Raw genomic sequence first — 15,214 nt, forward strand, 5'->3', positions numbered from 1 at the left:
TGCAGGAGACTCTCCGCACAAGACCCTGAAGGGCTGTTGCCAGTTAAGGATGACCATCACTGGGTGCATAATTTGACCCATTTCTTAACAGCTAGTTGTTTCTCGGAAACTGCTGCAGGGAAAAATGATAAAATCAAGATTGTACACATTTCTCCCCAGTGTATACATGTCACTGGCTTATAGTAAGTCCCCACAAGGCACGCTTAGATATCTCTTTGTCTTCAACAGCACAGCTTAGCTGATCTGTTATGCTGGAAAGTCATGGCTGTTGGTTATCCTGCATGGAACGTTCCACCAATTGAAAATATATCTGATAGTGGCTACTGACCCAGATAGTTATTTCAGCATTGCCAGATGGCATTGCTAATGCCCGAAGCAGCAAAATCTGGAAAATTCACAGCTCTCATGTGGAGCTGTGAGCCCTCTGATGGCCTCCCTGAAGTTATCATGTGGGATCCACTGGCTTTATCAGTGTTGTGGCGAGCCCAGGATCAGCTGGGGACCCTGCCACAGTTGCATAGATCTTTGTACGATCCAATTCATGCCTGGAATCCCATTGTTCTCACAGGTATTCGCTATGTTGAAGATAACGGGACATGCTCCTTCTGTAGCCCTTTGGAGCACGATCACTGCAGCATGGATCTTCATGTGCCCTCCGAGGCGCATACAAAACTCCAGGTAGTTCAATGGAGGGATGCAGAGATGCAGGCACTTGTTCCATTGAAGTGAATGGGATAGATAAAGGCATTCTGTGTGCCTTTATCAGAGGCCACCCACCCACCCACCCACTGCCTGACTGGGGAAAATGTGTATGGAATTGGAATATGGCGGGTAACCAAAATAGTTTGCAAGCACAGCAACTGCAGAACCGACTAGCTTGATGCTAATTTAACATGGTTGCTCTCTTCCCCCTCCCTGTCCTGTCTGCACAGATGACTTTGACGAGTTAATTGAATGGAACAGAAAAATGTAAAGTGGGCCAATGAGGCAGAGCTGGCAAACAACACAAGATACTTTTGACACAATGCAAGTCAAACACAGTTCCGTTTCGCAACTCCTCCGGGGAAACTGGCTATGTCTGTCTGGCGTCTTGAGGATGCTTTGAAAAGGAACAGCTTACGGACTCCCTTTCCACCTGGGAAAGTGCAAAGAAGGACTACGGAACAAGCCAGCTGACGGAACGACTTCCTTTGGAGGAAAGGAAAGGAAACAAGCTGCAGAATTTTAACTCACCCTCTCCTATTAGTCTTAAGAAGTGTGCCACAAATTCAAACCAACGTACGTAACATCCGCATTTATGAACAAACATGCAACCAAAACAGCCCCCAAATTACATGGATTCATGATGAGCAACACAGCTAAATTTATGAGCCTTGAATTTGTATACTGTTGGAGGTCGTGAGCTTCCCTCCCACAGTATTCCAGCGGAGCAGAACGCATTGCACAATATTCTTTGCTTTGCGGCAAAGACAGGCAAGGCTAACCTATCTCCAGCAACATTCTACCATGTTTTGAACCATATTGTTATTTTGATTTGTTGGATGTTCTGGAGTGCGCACATCTGAACAAGTATCTTCAAAAAACAACAGCACAGTTGATAGCATACTATTGTCCATGGAAGTGGGGGTATGAGCAAAAAGTTTTAATTGAGTTGAGATAGGTGTAGAGACAACCCAAAACAGATGTTTTCCAAATCACTTCTCTTTCCTTCTGCTTTTTCAGCAAATTCTAGGGCTGGGCGAATATGTCAGTTTTGGTTTTTCTCAGTTCCTCAGTTTTCAAATTTTTAATTAACAACAACATCAACACCAACAACACAAGTCCTCATGCAAATTCATATATTTTAGTACAGATTTCACCTAATACACACATTTTTTGCAAAGCAAATTCCCCTAATATAATGTATTTTAAATGTTACTTTCACTAATATATGCATTTTAATGCCCCTTTTGCTTCAGTATATGCATTTTTGCGCATATTACTTGGCAAAAGAACCGCACATCAAAATTTGGAAACGTGTGGAATTTGGGGGATGGCCGTGTTTCTATTGTTTCAGCAAATGTGAATTAGGCAGCTTCATTTTTTAAACGTGGACTGAAATCCCCCTCAACTTCTTAAAAGAAAGGTGGTTGCTCCACAATCTTTTGGAGAATGGTTTCCATGCATGCAACCTGCCCTGTAACTGAATGCACCCAAAGGCTCTGCTGGTGGCAGAGGTGATAGAAAGTAAACTTGCAGCAGAAGTGTTTACATGTCTACACAGAGATAAGTCCTACTGAAGTCAATGGGGCTTACTGCCAAATAGGACTGAAGCTTCAATTACCGTATTTTTCGCTCTTTAAGATGCACCAGACCACAAGATGCACCTAGTTTTTGGAGGAGGAAGACAAGAAAAAAATAAATCTTCTCAGAAGCCAGAACAGCAAGAGGGATCACTGCGCAGTGAAAGCAGCAATCCCTCTTGCTGTTCTGGCTTCTGGGATAGCTGCGCAGCCTGCATTCGCTCCATAAGACGCACACACATTTCCCCTTACTTTTTAGGAGGGAAAAAGTGAGTCTTATAGAGCAAAAAATACGGTAATTAAAGGTGGCGCATGAAGCGTGCAGAAACACAACAATCTCAACCACAAGAAGAAAAAGAAGGAAAGAAGGAAAGAAAGAAAGAAAGAAAGAAAGAAAGAGGGAGAAAGGGAGGGAGGGAGGGAATACAGACTCCATGGGAAAAAGCAATGCAGAAATAAAAAATGATGCATAGGCTGATGAATGAAATATTGTTTTCTATTGAATTAGATATAATAACAGAGTCCGCTCACAAACAGAAACTAGGGCTGTGATTTCACCTTGGCACTCCAAGGCTTAAAAGCACACATGCAGTCAGTGCTGCTGGAGCTGATTAAATAAAGGCAGAGATGCCAAGCTCAGCGCTCCAAGATCTCCTTAAAGGCTTAGCAAGATTTGGTTTGTGAAGTTCGAGAAACCGCCACCGTCGTTTTTATTATTAATAAAAGCAATAACAATGATGTTTAAGGTTGCAATCTTATGTAGACTGACTTGGTAATAAGCCCCCTTGAAGAGAGCGAGGCTTATTTCTGAGTAAACAGCTGTAAGTTTGTGAATGGACCAGTTGCCTTTCATAGAAAAACGCTACTCAAAGTGACTTGGGAAAATGCCAAAAACGACAAGCACGGCAGTGAGATAAAAAACAACACCACCACATTCTGAAATGTTAAGATAGCAGGGTGTGGGGAGTCAGAGAGAGGAGTCAGCAAATTAACAGGGAAACAACAGAAGTCACACCTGAACCTTTATCATCTGCTTTATCTGTTGGTCAGAAGCAGGGCTGGGAAACCTGTGACCCTATACAGACACTGGAATCCAACTCACATCAGCCCCAGCCAAGGGGATGAAGGGAGTTGTAGTTCAGCAGCCTTGGGGGGGGGGGAGTGCTATAGGTTCCCCCCCATCCCTCGCTGAAAGACAGTCCTGTTTTCATCCATGCAATGCTGGTGGGTGTACAATTCATGCACACAGAAAGGGCGCACTATTCATGCACATTGAAAGGGTGTAGTGAAATTAGGGCCGCGAATGGCTGGAATGAAATATGATTTATGGAACCTGAATTGATACTACCAGCAGGTAGCAGACACAGGTCTGGTGGAAGAATCAAGCACCTGCAAGCAGCTACTGGGGTTCTGGAGTCCCATCACTGAATCATCCCTGCCCCCCCCCAAAAAAAACCTGGTGCACCAATCAGTTTTGTGTGGTTGAGGCTGGGAATAATCAACTGCATGTTGAATTTCCCACAATGCTCCAGAGTGATGCTACTTTATTTATTTATTTATTTTTACATTGCTTAGTTGCTTTTTCAAAGCAGCTTACAAAAAATGAACATTAAAACAAGTATAAAACAACCTAAAGTGATCTATCATCTATCTGTCTGTCTATCTATCTATCTATCTATCTATCATCTATCTATCTATCTACCATCTATCTATCTATCTATCTATCATCTATCTATCTATCTATCTATCTATCTATCTATCTATCTATCTATCTATCATCTATCTATATCTATCTATCATCTATCTATCTATCTATCTATCTATCTATCTATCTATCTATCTATCATCTATCTATCATCTATCTATACCTACCTACCTACCTACTTATCAGATCCAACTCCTGTCTATCCTGCTAAAATATAAGCAGAAAATTGAGATCCAAAGGCCTGGGTGAATAAGAGGCCTGTTGCCTAAAATCACACAGTGATAGTGCCTGATGTGCCTCCCTGAGGATAACATTTAATGAACAAGGGGGCCACCACAGAAAAGGACTGTTCTCTTGTTGCCACCCTCTGCACCTCCCGTGGAGGGGACACATACACAAAGGACTTGGGTGACAATTGCAGGGTCCAGGTTGGTTCACATGGGGAGATGTGGTCCTTGAGGTATTTGGCTCCTGAACCACACAAGACTTTATAAGTCAAAAGCAGCACTTTGAAACCGAGCCCAGAAATTATTTAGTACTTAGTGCAGCTGGGCCGGGATTGGGACTACAAGCTCAGACCGTGTTGCCTCAGCTACCTGACCACTGAATTCTGCACCACCTGCAGTTTCTGAACTGTCTTCAAAGGCAGCCCCATGTATAATAAAAAGGTAAAGGGGCCCCTGACCATTAGGTTCAATTGTGACTGACTCTGGGGTTGCAGCGCTCATCTCGCTTTATTGGCCGAGGGAGCTGGTGTACAGCTTCCAGTTCATGTGGCCACCATGACTAAGCCGCTTCTGGTGCACCAGAGCAGCGCACGGAAACGCCGTTTACCTTCCCGCCGGAATGGTACCTATTTATCTACTTGCACTTTGACATGCTTTCAAACTGCTAGGTTGGCAGGAGCAGGGACTGAGCAACGGGAGCTCACCCTGTTGCGGGGATTCAAACCGCCAACCTTCTGATCGGCAAGCCCTAGGCTCTGTGGTTTAACCCACAGCGCCCCCCATGTCCCTTCCCATGTGTAATACCTTGCGGTAATCTAACCTAGTGGGAAATCCAATTCTCTCAGAGCACTGGTGCGACTGCTCCTCACTGCTGCCAGGTGAGTCTGCATCATGTAAGCCAATGGAGCAAGAGATCCAGCCAATAGCCGCATCAAACCTCAAGGCTGCCTTAGGTCCACCTTCCCCCACTCTTGTGGCATATGAAGCAGTTGAGGATGCATTTGAGGAACATTTCCCCAACATACTGTTTGCAAAGGTACCCAGAGCCTCTTTGCTTCTAAAAGCCATGGGCAGTTTTGCTTTAACAGAAAGTCAAATTTGAAATGCAAAGCAAACAACTGGATAAAATGAAGACCGTTCCTTAATCCATTTAATGTGCATGGGGGAAAAAAACCACAAACCCCAGTCTACTGAAGCAGAACCTGATTTGCTCATCGCTGCAGACAATTTCAAACTTAAATGAGATTTTGTTCAGGTTTAATTATAAATAAGCTAACTCAACAAACCTCTTTTATTTTTGCAGAGGGGGCATTGTGAATATTGCATCCTGGCAACAAACAACTAGGGCATGTTTGGTACTGAGAGCAGCACATAGGGCAGCCCTATACATCCCCATTGCATTCAATGGGCTTACTTACAGTCAAGCGTGCATAGGATTCTGCCTTCTGGCATAGATAACCCAGTTATCCCTAATATTTTTTTTTGCAGTTTTCTAGCTCTAGGGCCACATTCCCTTTTGGGTAACCTTCCTGGGGTGGGCAAGGACAAATGTCTCTTCCTTGCCTGGATGGAGGGTAGAGAGGAGTGTTTGCTGAAACTGCTCTGCCCCCTTCCTCTCCTGGGACCCACCTACCACAGGCATGCAGCCCTCAGAAGCTTGCGCAGAAGGCAATGTGGCTGAAAAAGATTCCCCACTCGTGTTGCAAGAGGTACCTAAAACAGCACACGCACCCCAGCGAAAAAGCCAGGAGCAGCAAATCTCTTATTGTGGTTTTTCCTTTTGCTCACCTTGGGCTACTGTTGCTGGAGCGAGAGGCCAGCTGGCAGCACTCTAAATACACCTAAAGAGCAAGCTCGTAAAGAGCAAGCAAAGCCCTGGATGGCTCTTGGATATTAACTCAACGATATGCATCTTGAAACAAAATGTACATGAGCAGCACGGTCCCCGAGAAGCGGTGTGAAATGGTTGATACAGTGGATTAGCTCAGCCTGTGCCTGTGCCGCTGCTGAATCTTAATCCTTTAATTAATGCTAAGTTGCATCCTGCAGTGCTCAGCTGATGCGAATCTCCCCGAGAGGCAGGCTCCCCACCCCAATCCCCCGCCTGCTTTCTAGGATGCCTCCGCTGTGCCCCCTTCATTTCCCTCTCGCTCGCCTGCTGCGCTACACAGCGGAACCAAACACTGTCTTTGTAAGGATGCGGAGAAGCATCTTCCTCGCAGGGAATGAATCAAATCTGTCTGGTACAGACACGACAAATCCCACAGTCTCCCCGAAGCTCGATTCCAGGACCTGCTTTGAGGGAGATCTCTGTGTTGTTTCTGGTTTTGACCTTTAGCAAGCTACTCCAAGATGCTCAGGGGGGGAAGGAAAGGCCAACAGGATTTCTCATGTGGTATCACAGAATGGACAAGGACCTCAAAGGTCCTCTCGTCCAGCCCTTTGCCAATGCATGCTACAGCATCCCTGATATTTATTTCCTTGCGTTTATATTCCGCCTTTCTTCCATCACGGAACTCAAGGTGGTTGTACACTTGGTACCCAGGCCATCACTCATACAGGCACCGACCAGATTGAGATCTGCTTAGCTACAGTCATTAAAGAGCCGTTTGGAGTAGACAACACTTGTCTAGGTGGGCAACAACCTCTTGACTCTTTCTAAAGCTAATTCCTATATGGTGCACTGGATAGATTGTTGAACTAGGACCTGGAAGACCCAGGTTCAAATCTCCCACTCAGCCATGGTGTTCACTTTGGCCAGTCACCTTCTTTCAGCCTAACGGGTGTGCTGCGAGAACAAAATGCGGGGGAGAGTGAAAAAACGACTTGCAGGAAAGGTGGGATATAAAATGCAGCCAACTGATACACGTCCATCTCTTCCTTTCTGCCCAACATCCTTTCTCTGATGTCTGCACTGCTGCCAAGGCCCCAAACCCAACCCTACTTATATGTCGCTTAGAGAGCTCTCTGACTGAGCGGCTGAAAGCATCTTCTAAATACAATAAAAATGAATAAATATAAGGCCGGCCCTTTCCTCTTAAGCCAGTGAGGTGGAAGCAAAGTGAGCACAAGGTTGTGTTTTTTTCTGCAGAGGGAGCCTTCCTGCGGGGATGGAAGGTGGAGCCTAATACCGCGCACTTGAGCCGCGCCCATGCATTCTCGTATGAGGAAGTGAGGAAGAAGCACATGCAGTACCTGATGATCTCAGAGTCAGGGAGCAGGCCTAGGTGGTAGTGGGGATAGGGAGCTGAAAGGAGGAAGCTTTTGTCACACTCGACAGGGGAATAGTGCCTAGGAGAAGGTGGCTTATCACAGAATTTGTTCACAGTGCTGTAAACGGGTTCAGGAGGCCTGGTGATAACAGAAGAGAAGAGTAAGAGGTTAGACGGGCACCCCGACATGCGCAAAACAGCTGGCCACACAGCTAATTTGCACCCCAAAGCATGCAGAGAAGTATCGACAAGAGAAGGGTTATATACACGCACCAAGGAAGGAAAAAGAAACTTCTGTTAAGTTACAATACGCTAGTCACAAAGAGTAAGAACGTGATAGGCACAGCACTGTACACAAGACAGCTAGGGGGAAGGAAACCGGTGACAACGCTGTGCCGTAACATACCGGTGACAAAAGTGTGCAGTAACAAACCGGTGTCAAAGCTGTACCATAACATTCAACTCTCAGTCTACGAACTGGTTTAAAGCGTCGGTCCTTACCTTCTGGAAGCCAACAGAACCCGCCCTGAAAGAACTTTAACTCGACCCATACACTTATACTAAAGATCTAGGACATCCTAGCATTAAAGTTAGGAAGGCACATTCACACTACAAGGGAGGACAACGTGTAATAGCCATAAAGTTGAAAGGCGTTTGGAAGCCCCTTCTAGCAAACATTTATGTGTGATGCACTGATGAATTGTGGAGAAACAACATACATGGCTCCGGTTTCTACAACAGTGGCTCCGAAGCTGTAGCCCTAGAAGCAATTGGGAGATCAGCTTTATGCTGCTGGAATGCCTGGAAAAGGGAAGGAGCACCCCTTACTTAAAAGTTGCTGAGGATTCAAATAGATATAAGCAGTCCAGTCTCCTACCCGTGCTCTGTGGGCAATGGAGCGATGGTATAATTTAGCAATAGCAGAGGATCTGAGCAATAGACTAAGTTGTTTCTTTGGTCCTGGATTCCCAGTGGGGAACAGGCTATGCATATTGGGCTCAGTGGTAGAGCATGGGCTCTGTGTGCATAAGGTTTGATTGCCAGCACTTCCAGGTATGGCTGGGAGAGAGACTCCCGGAAGAGCTGCTACCAGTCAGCACTGACAATACTGAACTAGATGGACCAATGGGTCCAGCTCCCTATGTTCTTAGATTCAGCTCCTGCCAACTTCAGTTAAAAGGATCAGGTGGGAGGTGATGGGAGACTTTGGAGCGCTGTGGGCTAGATGGGCTGAGGGCCCAACTCAGCTTCCTGGGGGATGAGGGATAGCTCAGTTGGTAGAGCACAAGACTCTTAATCTCAGGGTTGAAGGTTCAAGCCCCGTGTTGGGCGAAAGGTTCCTGCATTGCAAGGGAGGTGGACTAAATGATTCTCATAGTCCCTTCCAACTCTACCATCCTATGATTCCTATGCTCTTCCTGCCCATAAGATATGCTCTAATTGTGTTGCTGTGTTAGTTGGCGAAGACCCACAGGTCTGGAAACCACGGTTCTAGACAAGGAGACCTACCAAACGGCAACAGCGAACAAAAAGGTGACATCTTGTCATAGTTACACTGTATAAATCAGGGAATACACTCTACACAGTATGCATAGTTAGTCTGAGAGTCATTGTAATTCAGCCAAGCATTTGAACAGAAGCTGATCATCTTCAATGTTAAAATACACAATATGCAAAGGGTGCAAAGACTACCGTCCGTTATGAACCAAAATAAGCATGCTGGACTTCTCTTTCCGTTCAGGCACTGCATGGCAAAGCCAGATCCAGCAGCCTAAAGTCTCAAACAATGGACCTTTCATCATTCACCGTAGAGGTTTCCTCCTGCAGGCAACTGGCACAGCCGGGTTCAAGCGCTTTGCTTCTTACTTCTAAGAAACAGTTTTGTAAATCCGGGGAAATCTTTGTGAAAGCACATCTACAGAAGCTTCAAAGAAACTCACGAGTGTCTGCAGGATTCAGCCCCCGCATCCAGACCTTCAGTCTTCTGGGGCAAGCCTTTACTCTATACTCTGTTGGCTAACAAAATGCACTGAAAACTCAAGTGATGCAGGCCGCCTAATGGTGGAAGAACAGAGCTGTAGAACAACACTTTGAAAAAAGAGACACACACAAAATCTCACCCTCTATGACATCATAAAAGAAAACGATCCCTGAAAATAATTTTGAGTTCTTTTGGAAACATTGCAAATAGTTATGACATTCATAGCGGTATAAAAGCCAATTGTTTTAAAGCCCTTAAATATCATGAAAACAGAGATTACAATGAGTCTTGACGACTTTTACACAGAAAGAAACCATTTTCTCTCTCTCCAGGGTTTGGTGTGCTTTCAATAATACGGCATAGTGAGCAATAGGTCTGGCTTTCTCTGTTGGTCTTTGGCTGGGAAATACAAGGCTAAATGGACCTTTGCTCTGATCCAGTCTAAGTTACATCTTGCATTTTTGGCAAGAATTTGGCAGCAACATAGGCAGCATAACCCTGAAACTTGTTTCAGTTGTTGATTTTACTTCCTAAATCTGTGTTCTGCGCCAACCATTTAAAAGTGCATTCCACTGGTACAATTGCAGTTTAGCTCACAATGTAGCTTTTCACTCTCTTTAAACCGATTTTTGTGGTGAGCCAGCCACCATCAATCACACCCCAGCAATTTTGTTTAAAAGAGAACCATGTAGTATTGATTTGAAGGGATTTTGCCAGAACAGAATACTGACCACATTTAAAAAAATATATACTTAGTTCAAAGAGTCTATCATAAAAAGTTGGTTGCAGGGCCATGAATTTTGCAATGTCTCTCTTCACTGCCCCACAATTAATTTTGTTAATATTACATGTTTTAAGTTATATATGACCCTCCTTTACAATATGTAGAAAGAGGAGGTATAAACTTTTTTTAAAAAAAAAACCCAAACGGAACTAATACTGTTATGCCAATTTCCAATATTCTGTCATTTCCAATCATACTGGTTCTGAGTTCCATACTTGAATAATGGTATTTTCCAGATTTAGAAAATTCGCTGTAACATATGCACATACATGTCTACCTGCATAATATAATGCTTAAAGTAAACCGATCATGTTCCAAGGAAATTTAAATCTCCAAAAAAAGATTTGGAACATGGTGTTATGGCAGAGCAGCGAAAGGCCATTTGTTCTGAATGGCCTCATTAAAGTAAGAGGAAATGTTGGCAACTGTTTTTGACATAGCAAAATCAACTCCAGTAGATGTTTTCAATAGTGCTGACCAGTTCCTGCAAATGCTTAAAAAATAAATAAATACCAGATTCAGCCTGCAACAGGGTCACCAACATTTTATAGGAAAGCCTGCTGAATCCAGATTATCTTTTGAAACACTCACAAAGCCAGTTTCGCACATCCAAAATCACTGAAAAGGTCAACCGATTTTGAATGGGGGGAAAAATGTTGTGTGAATCTGTTGAAAATCCAGGCTTGTTAAGCAATGTTAGACAGAACTTCTTTTGCATTTCTTGCAAGTCAGTTCCTTGGCTGGGAACTATAGAATCTCAAGTGCAGTACCATATATGCAAGCTATGCACAGGGCTTCCTCGCTCCCTGCCAGATTACACACAGAAACTATTTCTGAAACTGAGAGGAGCTTCAAAGGTAGCTTGTGATGAGGGCTAAAATTCAGCTTATAAAGAGCCCGTTTAAAAGTTCCACTGGATACTCCCTAGTTTCCAATTACGGCTTCATTCTTGATAGGACTACAAAGGGCTATTGACAGCACGTGAAGCAGAAATATCACATTCTCAGTACTGGGGCAGATTCTAGTTACGGTAGCCGTAGGCATATCTGTCTGCGTATGAGTCAGGGAATGTACAAATCTTGTCAATTTCAGTTTCCCGTTGTTCCAATCTTAAATGCAGTTTTCCTGCATCAGTTTTCATTCCTAAAACAAAAACAAAAATCTGCACAAAAATGCACACTTTTAAAAAAGTGGATTTTCCCTTTTTTTTGCACAATCTTGCCTAATATAAACTTTTTTTTTTGCAAGCTGTTTCCCCAGCATAATGGATTTTTCTACATTGTTTTCACTCACATGCATTTGTCTCTGTGAACTTTCCTCTGACTTCAGGGAAGTGTGACTTTTGAAGGGCAGTTATGTTGGCATATTAGTTCCAGATGTGCATACTAGGTAGGTCCACATTAATATATGAAGCAAATGAATTTATCCATCATCCCTAGTGTTGGTGTGTGTGGTTCTTGGATATCATTAAGCTCACACTTCTGATGGGGAACTTCTGATGGTTCCCCAAGCCCCTGAGGTTTGGTTGGCCGTCACTAGGGGACCCAGTCTTCTGTGTGCTCTGTGGAACTCCTTGCCAGTAGAGGTTTGGCAGGAACCATCCCTCTCTCCTTTCTGATGTCTTTTGGCAGACCCTTGTAATACAAATTTTCCTTTTAAAACAATCCATATTTATCAATGCTTTTATGCATAGTTTTGCTGTTTCTATTCTCATACATTGTATTCTGCCTATGTATATATATTTATTACATGGATTATCAATGTGTAAATAAAATAAAAAGACAGTTTTTAGATTAAGAGGTGAGCCAGCGTATGTGAGGCTCACATATTCAAATCACTGGACAAAGTATTTCATCAGAGGGAAGGAAACCAGAGGCAATGGGAAAGACAGAGATCATAGGGTGGCATTCAATGCTGGTCCTACTCAAAGTAGACCCACTGAAGTTAATCGGCATGAGTTAGGTTCATTAATTTCAATGGGTCTGCTCTGAGCAGGACTTAGCTGACTGCAGCCCATGGTCAGTGCCCATGACGGATTAGAGTCCTGAATGTTACAACTGAGGGAAGGAAATATTTCAGATGTGGTTATGCAAGGGAAAGATAAAGGTGTTAGGTTGTAGGCCTAGGTAAAGGAAATAAAGACAGGAGTATGTCAGGTGAAGATGAGGAAAGACTGGGATATGGGATAGTTTCCAATGCACCAGGAGACTGATAATCTACCATCGAAGCCAAGGATAGCCCGGGAAATGTAAGAGTCCTCAGCCAAACAGTGAGAAGATGAGATACATATTCTCTTGTAACACTATTGCTCTCTCCCCACAGCTTTGAGGTCTGCAAGGGGGAAAGAGACCCCAAAACCCATATTTGAGACCCCGAAACCCATTTTCATGTTCAGGGCTCCACTCTGGAACATCTGAAGTCATACTCAAAGCATGTGTACCCCTCCTTCATCACAAGCTGCAGTCCCCCTCACACATCTTAGGGAGGACTGTCTGTTTGGGTGGTGTGGTTTCATGGAAGCTTGAACCTCAAAACCGTTTCGAAATGTTATCAGCCATGAGAAGGATGGCGAATCCCTGAGATCCCAACCAACACCTAGAGAACTGTGATCCAGCAAACAGGAATCACCATAGGTTTCCTTTTTCTTTCTTTAGCAAGACAGCCTCCAGCAGTTCTGGGTTCTGGGTCCCCAACTCAACCTCCTGGAGCAGATTTGGGGAAGGCCGCAGGACATGAATGGGGAAAGGTGGGAACGGGAAGAGTCCCATTGTGCTATGTTTCATCCAACCCTCAAAGGATAACAAGAAACAGCTTCAGGAATCCTATGCCTTGGCTCCAGTTCTCTCACCCTCTGGTGGCACCAGAAATATCAGTCCTCCCTTCTAATCCCCAACGTCATGGTCAGTGGTGGCTGGTGCCACCTAGAACCGAGAGGGCAGAAGGTGGGGTTGCCAACAGTTGGTGGAGCCAGAACCAGCGACAACCCAGACTGGCTGTAAGTGAGGAGGCAGAGGAAGGCAGACCATGCCAGGCTGGTGGCGCAGTGCCCCATTGGCCCTAACTGATCAGCTTCCATTGGTCATGAGAGGTCGACTCCCTGTTGCTTGTCCCCATGGACCTTCATTGGTGACCCCAATATGTAGAGAAGGCTCCCCGCTCCATGGAGATGGCAATGGGGTGAGAGGGAAGTGAGCTAGCACGCCCACCCCCAACTTTCCCTCCTGCACTTCCAACCGTGTGGGGGGTTAGAATGGTAAAGGACAGCTTCAGTATTTTGGAAGGAAGAATGCCATGCGATTAAATCTACGGATGTAGATTATATAAAGGAAACAAAAGTGGCAGCTTGGAAATGAGCAATGAAGTCTTACACTGGGAAGAAGAACTAATTCTTGGAAATGAATTTAAACATGTGCAGGGAACCAAATCAAAAAGCATTTGGGGAAATGTTAAAATAAAAGAAAATGGATAAGCACTCTTTTCAAGATTGATCCACGTTACTTTATCCACAACCAAAGCACTTTCAAAGACCGAACAGCTGCTCAGTTTATGTCTTTTATTGTGATTAAAGCAAATACAAAGCATTTGTTACACTCTGTGAATCGAAATAGATTACATAACAAATGGGTAACAACCTCCCCCTTTTCACGGCGCCTTCAAGCATCTGGGGACGTCATTTGTTTTTCAGCTTCTACACAGTTGACTTTTTAATTGCTAACATTTAATTTTACATTCTCAAACACACCTTGGGACAAAAGATTCACATCATTTTATACATCATGGGGGGGAAAAGCCAGGTTTCTGGGCAATCCTTCAATACAAATAGCAAATTAACGTCGGGTTGCTGGGTGTGTATGCCACACGTTTTACAGATATTTGATAACCCTGGTTAAAATGCTTTGGTTAATTATGATTCTACCAGCCACAGCTCCAAACTGTAAAGCATACATGAGGATTCGATTTATTTCAGTGAGTTCAACAACAACCATGATGGAGTCTGACATCAACACACCCAAATGTTGGAGAGCTTTTATCCTTACATAGGAAAAGCGAAACAGTACAAGCAGAAGAATAAGAAAAGAAATGGGGGGGGGGGGAAACAGTCAAGGTATGGAATGGGAACCTATATAAGTAGATTTCTATCCCCCGTCCCCTTTGAAACAGGGCTGGAGAACCTCTGACCTTCCAGATACTTCCAGACTACAATTCCCATCACCTCTCAGCCCTGGTCATGCTCTCGCTAGGGCTCATGGGAGTTGGAGTCCAACAACATCGAAAGTGCCACAGGTTGCCCTGCCCTGTTTTTAAAGGACTACACACTTATCACAATATGTGTACCACCCTTTCAGATTACTGTCTTTTTCATCATTTGCACAGAAGGTAATTTTGCTCTTCTTAACAGTTTTACATACATTCTGGTTGAAAAAACCCACTTATCATTATACAAGTCTCTAATGTGGAGTGCCACTGTAACCTGCTCTGCCTGTTGCAGCAAATGTAACACACTGTGCTAGGTGCTGTATCATTCTTTTTAATTGCATCTGCATTGCTTCATTCATTTTTTAATACTCCAACTTGAATTGCAATACAACCAAGCAATGAAAATACAATGAAAACGAACGGGGGTGTTTAATATGATGGATGCGCCATCTCCTGTCTTCAACTACAAATCTATAGATAGGCCATGGTCCACCCAAATGAAGCTTTCGAGCCACTGGTAGTCCATGGACCACTGTTTGAGAAATATTGACCCATCGCAACATAGCATGAAGCTCTCTTGACACAACTGTGCGACTCAGAATTTCAGGTTCAAAGCAGCTGCATGCATTCCTTGTGCCTCCCTTCTATAACAATCTGTTAAGGATTCTTTAGCTGCAATTCCTGCACTGCGGGGGTTGGACTACTAGATTATCCTTGGGATTCCTTACAACTCTCCAATTCTATTATTCTATCACAAAGCTTCCTTTAAATGGATCTCTTTGATTTCCTCTCTTTCTGTCTTGCCTCACTGAAATTCCTCCATTGT

General features: G+C 44.1%; 1 protein-coding gene across 27 annotated transcripts in view; it reads right to left on the minus strand.

Moving 5' to 3' along the window:
- DLG2 (discs large MAGUK scaffold protein 2) overlaps nucleotides 1–15,214 on the minus strand; it is an 891,570-nt gene that overhangs the window by 172,090 nt on the left and 704,266 nt on the right. For 23 of the 27 annotated variants that reach the window (XM_053385482.1, XM_053385478.1, XM_053385484.1 and 20 more), the window contains one exon: nucleotides 7,410–7,565. The exons of the other annotated variants lie outside the window; for them this stretch is intronic. In XM_053385482.1, coding sequence (XP_053241457.1) covers nucleotides 7,410–7,565 — 156 coding nt within the window. The remainder of the gene's footprint in view (nucleotides 1–7,409; nucleotides 7,566–15,214) is intronic. 27 annotated transcript variants of the gene reach the window in all.

The sequence above is a fragment of the Podarcis raffonei genome, chromosome 4 (genome assembly GCF_027172205.1).
Source record: "Podarcis raffonei isolate rPodRaf1 chromosome 4, rPodRaf1.pri, whole genome shotgun sequence".
In the NCBI taxonomy this organism is placed as follows: domain Eukaryota; kingdom Metazoa; phylum Chordata; class Lepidosauria; order Squamata; family Lacertidae; genus Podarcis; species Podarcis raffonei.